Raw genomic sequence first — 7,500 nt, 5'->3', positions numbered from 1 at the left:
TAGAAAGGTGGGCGTGCCGGCATGCTGAGCTGAGGGAACATATAACTGGGTAAAACAAATGCCATCACCGGTGTGACCATTGGGGCTGGGAACTGTGGAGCAGTGGGCGGAGCCTCAGTGTTTGGGGCATCTGACCTGCGGTCACCAGCAGGTGGCAGTGTAGTGGGGTAAAAACTGTAACCAGGTACCATGGCAGGGTACGGCACCGAGAAAGCAGACTGAGACGCCTCTGATGGTGACCATGACGTCTGGTTCAGTCCCTGAAGAGGTGGGAGGAGCCTGCGCTGAGAGACGGCGCTGTCCGACGATTCGGGTTTTCTTATCCGGGGTTTCTTTGACTTTCTGGTTCTGCTGCTCTTTTTTGCGGTCGGTTCTGCTCCGGATGTGCTGGGTTTGGCTGGACGAGTCGCTGATGGAACTGAGGGACAGACAACAACAATAACAAAAAGATGTTATAACTGAGAGAACCCTGTAAGGTTATGTGACTTGATGATGACTCTCTTTGTTCTATAACCAGTCTGTAATGATTCTCCCTGCCTTTGTAATGTGACTCAAATATGATTCCTTTGCTATATGACTCATCTGCTATAAGTATTCTCTGCAACATGAATCTTTTATCATATAAATCCTTTGTTATGAGACTCGTGTGTAATGTGATTATTTTCAGCACTCTGTCCATCAGTGTATGTGTTGCATGCTGACGTGTCTTCACCATCGTTAGCGGGTTCCCCGTCTCTCTCCAGTCTGTCTGTACAGGTTTTCTGCAGTGAGGTGAGACTCAGGTCTCTGCAGCGACTCAGGAACGCCTGCTCCTCCTTCTGCGTGTGAGCCGCCAGCACCTGTTTAGTCAGACCCAGTTTCCTATAGGCTCCCTGCTCAGCTGTGGGTGGAGTCATAACATTTACTGGCGCAGGGGGGGTGGGGCTCTCGGCAACGTCCTCAATGATCTCTGGAATGGAAAATATTCATGCAATAATGTTCATGTCAGAATTAAATGACATAAATGTTTCAGTGATCTGACTCAATAGCTTTATTAGCATTGTGTGTGTGTGTGTGTGTGTGTGTGTGTGTGTGTTTGTGTGTACCTGACTCTGGTTGTGGTTTCTTGTCCCCCACATGGACAATAGTGCTGCTGTAAGAACACTGAGACGTGATGGATACAACACTCTCTGCTTTAGTGGGCAGGGCCAAAGGAGCTAAAGCCCCGCCCACTACATCAGACTTCTTATTGGTCTTCAAAGGACCTTTGGGGGAAAAAAACAGAAATATTTATTAAAAAAACACATTCAGTGTAACCTTACAAGTAAATACAACAGACAGACAGACAGACAGACAGATAGATAGATAGATAGATAGATATTTGACATTTGATTTATTTGATTTAAAAAAGCAACGTTAATATTACTTCTAACGGGGTGAAAAAAACGTGAAAAAACGAGATATAACATTAATTTCACCCCCAGTAGAGGTGGGAGGAGCCTGTGCTGAGTTAAAGAGCTGTACGGCGAATCATATTTGTTCATTTCTGTTTGAATATTTAAATATTTAAATGAACACAGGGGTACCTTGCAGGCTGGGCATCGCCCCGTCACATCCTTTCTTCTCCTCATCTGAGTTGGAGGAGGTGGTGTTAGAAGAGAACTGGTACTTTCTCTTTGGTGTCGTGGATGTGTTACAGCTCTCCAAATATCTGTATCACCAACACACACACACACACACAATTAGTTTTGTGATTATGAATAGCAGAGATTTTTGTTATTTTGTAAGACTTTTTGAATGAGAAAATGAAGCATTTCCAGTCGGAACACCAAACACACACACGCACACACACACACACACAAACACACACACACAAACACACACACACACACAAACACACACACACAAACACACACACACACACAAACACACACACACACACAAACACACACACAAACACACAAACACGCACACACACACACAAACACACACACAAACACACAAACACACAAACACGCACACACACACACACACACACACAAACACACACACACACAAACACACACCTAATCACACTGTCCAGACAGCTGATTTGCTGGTATGAGTATAAGGTCTGGTCCCTGAGCTCCTCCACTGCTGCAGTACCACCTCTTACCACTGGGGCAGAGTCTTTCTGCTTCACTCCTGGACACTTTGATCCTGCTAGAGACCCACAATCACACACACACACACACACACACACAATATGAAGATTTTATTTTCATTATTACAATTCACACATTTTATCACACACACACACACACTATAAAGTTTCATATATATATATATATATATATATATACACACACACACACACACACACACACACACACACACACACACACTCACTCACTCACTCACTCACTCACTTTCTGTGCCTTTCTTCTGGTCAGCTTTAGAAGTGGAGGCCTGCTGATCCTGTGTCTTTAGCATCTGAACACCTTTACAGATCTCCTGGAATGACCTCTGAAACACACACACACACAGAGTTACTCACTATGTGGTGCACATATCATGGATGACTTTGAGGCATGTCAATCTTCTGTCTATTGTCATGGGAATGGTCATGACATTTTAAACAGTGCTACCACCCTGTGCTGCTGTAAGGCTAAATATCAATACATTTTGCTGTGTGTGTGTGTGAGAGTGTGTGTGAGAGTGTGTGTGTGAGAGTGTGTATGCGCGCTTGTTTTTTTATCTCACCGGTTTGCTCTTGTTCTTCTCCTCATGGCCAGAGTTGTTGCTGTTACACGCTACAGTGCTTCCATTGCTGTTGCTTTCACTGGATGTGGTCAGGTGGTCATGGGAACCGTTGCTACCGTGACTACCATAACCACTGGAGCCCATGCAATGTACAGGCTACACACACACACACACACACACACACATCTTATCAGAAACTGTTATAAGGCTGGCATTAATGTGTGTGTGTGTGGTATGTGTACATGTGTGTGTGTACCTGCAGCAGGATTTTATGGATCTGCTCCGAGATTTCCTGGATGTCCGAGTCCATGATTTTTCCCTCTGTGTAAGCAGGAGCTGAAAACACGTCCTCGTTCACAGGGCCCCTGTAACACACACACACATACACACACACAGTGAGTTATTAAACAATGGACCATCTTTAACAGCAATACTGATAATATCTTGAGGAGATTAGACTGTGTATAGTTCTGTACGATCGGTCAGTACACTCCCAAAACAGTGCCGCAATTCACACTCAAATCTTTTTCACTCCATATGATTGAAGTGTGTGTGTGTGTGTGTGTCTGTGTCAGACTCACATGCGCACTTTGTGGCGTCCGATGACGAATGACACTTTGCGACTCCAGGGATTCACGAAGCTAGACCAGCTGGTATCTATGGTAACATACTCGCCATTCCGCGTGCAGAAACGGACGGAGGAGTGATCGAACGGCTGACCCATGTACTGCAGAACTACACACACACACACACACACGCAGGTATACCCAGTCATCGTTCTGTTTTGTATATTTTGTACTGCATTTTTATTTTCTCCATTGTGTGTGTGTGTGTGTGTATAACGTTGTGTGTGTGTGTGTGTATAACGTTGTGTGTGTGTGTGTGTGTGTATAACGTTGTGTGTGTGTGTGTGTGTGTTCTCACTCTTGCGATGCACAGCCAGCATCAGTGGTCTGTCATCAGGATGAAGGTGAAGAAGAATTGGGGTCCCAATCAGGTCCTGTGGAAGATACCCCAACAGAGGCACTGCCCTGTAACACACACACACAACGTTATACACACACACACAAACACAATGTATTTCCTATACACACACTCTTATACAAAGCATAACACACCTCTCATCAACATCCTGGAACACACAGTTGGGTGTGTGTGTCGTAGTGAAGATCCTTTTATCCGGTGGGATTCTGGGTGCTATACACACACACCACAATAGCAAAATCCAGCAAATAATATATATAAAATATATAAATATTTTAAACATTAATGTTACATCTGTGTGTGTGTGTGTGTGTGTTTGTACCCTCGTATCCTGAGTGTACTCTCTCAGCCAGTATGAGGCAGCAGAAATGTTCCTCAGACAGTTCAGAGTCCTGAACCTTCATCAGATACGGCGTCATCCTGAACGGGTAATGCTGAAGATCTCCCTCCTTCTCCTTCCCACCACTACACACACACACACACACCTCTTTAATCCAGTAGGCTCTTTCTAAACCTTTTCCATGCTTGGATACTGAGGCCAGGGTTAGATTGAGTCACTATATTATGTGATTAGTCAGAGGTTTGTGGGATCAGAAGTAGTTGTGAAAGCCTCAGGACATGTCAGAGGGAGATCGTTAAACTTTCAATTAAGCAGAGGTTAAAATAGGGAGAGAAATGTCAAAGGTCTCACCTGATTCTGCAGAAGAAAGATTTCTCCTGAACAAAATCTGTAGCTGATGACTCTGAAAGAAAAACATCCCAGAGAGAGAGAGAGTTTATAATGAGGGGACAGAGAGTAAGACAGAAATGGACACTCAGAACAGGGTTTGTGGGAGTAGGGGGTGAGTGGGTGACAGAGAGGCATGTGTGTGTGTGTGTGTGTGTGTGTGTACTAACCCGCCCCGGTGCACATGCTCCATGAGGGCAGTCTGTACGGAGTGGTGAAGCTGTAGAACACACTCACATCCTGCGGGGTCAGAAACTCCACAAACTTCCTGTCCTTAAACTCGTCCTTGCTGCAGTGCAGGATCGCTGCCGCCTGATCCGATATATATATGATCTTCCCCGTGATCAGGGACACGGCTACAGCAAAGATGTCCTGCACACACACACACACACAGGCAGTATAAATCATAGGTGTGTGAAATGATTGTGTACTCAAATTAATATTCCAGCTATGAATCAGAGCACAGACCCTAAGATAACAATATGCTGTAAATAGAGATTAGTGTGTGTGTGTGTGTGTGTGTGCTTACTGTGTTCTTGAGTGTGTATTCAGACGTGATGCTGTTGAGCTCGTCGATAGTGTATGAGGAAACGTCCAGACCAGGGGGCTGGCTGTCGTTTATCATCAACATCTGATAATATTCCTCATTAGCTACAGAGATGGAGAGAAGAATTAACCCACACACACACACACACTGACACAAAGTCACAACATGCATTCTTACACACACACACACAGACACACACTTTCCACCCACCTTTGACCTGTTTGACGCAGCGCAGGGCGTAACGGAGTGTGTGTAACGTGCTCGCTCGGCCCTTGTTACGTTTCTCAGCAGGCAGGTGGAGCTTCAATTTCTTCAGGGTTTTAAAGAGCTCCTTCTGAGTCTTGGCCTTTGCTGACTGCTCACTGCTGCTCGCGCACACACACACACACACACACACACACACACTTTAATCGGTTCCGCCATGTCTCTCCATCCTGTAAGTGTGTGTGTGTGTGAGTATACCTGTAAGTGTGTGTGTGTGTGAGTATACCTGTAAGTGTGTGTGTGTGAGTATACCTGTAAGTGTGTGTATGTGAGTATACCTGTAAGTGTGTGTGTGTGAGTATACCTGTAAGTGTGTGTGTGTGAGTATACCTGTAAGTGTGTGTGTGTGTGAGTATCCCTGTAAGTGTGTGTGTGTGTGAGTATACCTGTAAGTGTGTGTGTGAGTATACCTGTAAGTGTGTGTGTGTGTGAGTATACCTGTAAGTGTGTGTGTGTGAGTATACCTGTAAGTGTGTGTGTGTGTGAGTATACCTGTAAGTGTGTGTGTGAGTATACCTGTAAGTGTGTGTGTGTGTGAGTATACCTGTAAGTGTGTGTGTGTGAGTATACCTGTAAGTGTGTGTGTGTGTGAGTATACCTGTAAGTGTGTGTGTGTGTGAGTATACCTGTAAGTGTGTGTGTGTGTGAGTATACCTGTAAGTGTGTGTGTGTGAGTATACCTGTAAGTGTGTGTGTGTGTGAGTATACCTGTAAGTGTGTGTGTGTGAGTATACCTGTAAGTGTGTGTGTGTGTGAGTATACCTGTAAGTGTGTGTGTGTGAGTATACCTGTAAGTGTGTGTGTGTGTGAGTATACCTGTAAGTGTGTGTGTGTGTGAGTATACCTGTAAGTGTGTGTGTGTGAGTATACCTGTAAGTGTGTGTGTGTGAGTATACCTGTAAGTGTGTGTGTGTGAGTATACCTGTAAGTGTGTGTGTGTGTGAGTATACCTGTAAGTGTGTGTGTGAGTATACCTGTAAGTGTGTGTGTGTGTGAGTATACCTGTAAGTGTGTGTGTGTGAGTATACCTGTAAGTGTGTGTGTGTGAGTATACCTGTAAGTGTGTGTGTGTGTGAGTATACCTGTAAGTGTGTGTGTGTGTGAGTATACCTGTAAGTGTGTGTGTGTGTGAGTATACCTGTAAGTGTGTGTGTGTGTGAGTATACCTGTAAGTGTGTGTGTGTGAGTATACCTGTAAGTGTGTGTGTGTGAGTATACCTGTAAGTGTGTGTGTGTGTGAGTATACCTGTAAGTGTGTGTGTGTGTGAGTATACCTGTAAGTGTGTGTGTGTGTGAGTATACCTGTAAGTGTGTGTGTGTGTGAGTATACCTGTAAGTGTGTGTGTGTGTGAGTATACCTGTAAGTGTGTGTGTGTGTGAGTATACCTGTAAGTGTGTGTGTGTGAGTATACCTGTAAGTGTGTGTGTGAGTATACCTGTAAGTGTGTGTGTGTGTGAGTATACCTGTAAGTGTGTGTGTGTGTGAGTATACCTGTAAGTGTGTGTGTGTGTGAGTATACCTGTAAGTGTGTGTGTGTGTGAGTATACCTGTAAGTGTGTGTGTGTGTGAGTATACCTGTAAGTGTGTGTGTGTGTGAGTATACCTGTAAGTGTGTGTGTGTGAGTATACCTGTAAGTGTGTGTGTGTGTGAGTATACCTGTAAGTGTGTGTGTGTGTGAGTATACCTGTAAGTGTGTGTGTGTGAGTATACCTGTAAGTGTGTGTGTGTGTGAGTATACCTGTAAGTGTGTGTGTGTGAGTATACCTGTAAGTGTGTGTGTGTGAGTATACCTGTAAGTGTGTGTGTGTGAGTATACCTGTAAGTGTGTGTGTATGTGAGTATACCTGTAAGTGTGTGTGTGTGTGAGTATACCTGTAAGTGTGTGTGTGTGAGTATACCTGTAAGTGTGTGTGTATGTGAGTATACCTGTAAGTGTGTGTGTGTGTGAGTATACCTGTAAGTGTGTGTGTGTGAGTATACCTGTAAGTGTGTGTGTGTGTGAGTATACCTGTAAGTGTGTGTGTGTGAGTATACCTGTAAGTGTGTGTGTGTGTGAGTATACCTGTAAGTGTGTGTGTGTGAGTATACCTGTAAGTGTGTGTGTGTGAGTATACCTGTAAGTGTGTGTGTGTGAGTATACCTGTAAGTGTGTGTGTGTGAGTATACCTGTAAGTGTGTGTGTGTGAGTATACCTGTAAGTGTGTGTGTGTGAGTATACCTGTAAGTGTGTGTGTGTGAGTATACCTGTAAGTGTG

The 7,500-nt window shown here is 44.4% G+C and overlaps 1 protein-coding gene across 2 annotated transcripts in view; it reads right to left on the bottom strand.

Annotated features, from left to right (window-relative positions):
- LOC131370951 (period circadian protein homolog 2-like) overlaps nt 1-7,500 on the bottom strand; it is a 26,141-nt gene that overhangs the window by 5,289 nt on the left and 13,352 nt on the right. Inside the window, exons 4-19 of one of the 2 annotated variants that reach the window (XM_058418579.1) lie at nt 5,190-5,344; nt 4,962-5,083; nt 4,603-4,804; nt 4,397-4,448; nt 4,028-4,170; nt 3,840-3,918; nt 3,646-3,752; nt 3,303-3,456; nt 2,978-3,086; nt 2,722-2,877; nt 2,388-2,484; nt 2,046-2,181; nt 1,566-1,690; nt 1,086-1,244; nt 713-949; nt 1-418 (exon numbers count right to left, since the gene is read on the bottom strand). The exon at nt 1-418 is cut by the window's left edge and continues 457 nt beyond it. In XM_058418579.1, coding sequence (XP_058274562.1) covers nt 1-418; nt 713-949; nt 1,086-1,244; nt 1,566-1,690; nt 2,046-2,181; nt 2,388-2,484; nt 2,722-2,877; nt 2,978-3,086; nt 3,303-3,456; nt 3,646-3,752; nt 3,840-3,918; nt 4,028-4,170; nt 4,397-4,448; nt 4,603-4,804; nt 4,962-5,083; nt 5,190-5,344 — 2,451 coding nt within the window. The remainder of the gene's footprint in view (nt 419-712; nt 950-1,085; nt 1,245-1,565; nt 1,691-2,045; nt 2,182-2,387; nt 2,485-2,721; nt 2,878-2,977; nt 3,087-3,302; nt 3,457-3,645; nt 3,753-3,839; nt 3,919-4,027; nt 4,171-4,396; nt 4,449-4,602; nt 4,805-4,961; nt 5,084-5,189; nt 5,345-7,500) is intronic. The other variant, XM_058418580.1, reaches the window with a different exon arrangement.

This window comes from Hemibagrus wyckioides, linkage group LG20 (assembly GCF_019097595.1).
Source record: "Hemibagrus wyckioides isolate EC202008001 linkage group LG20, SWU_Hwy_1.0, whole genome shotgun sequence".
NCBI lineage: Eukaryota > Metazoa > Chordata > Actinopteri > Siluriformes > Bagridae > Hemibagrus > Hemibagrus wyckioides.
The sequence above is the reverse complement of the archived record's forward strand: the minus strand, read 5'-3'. Positions and strand labels throughout refer to the sequence as shown.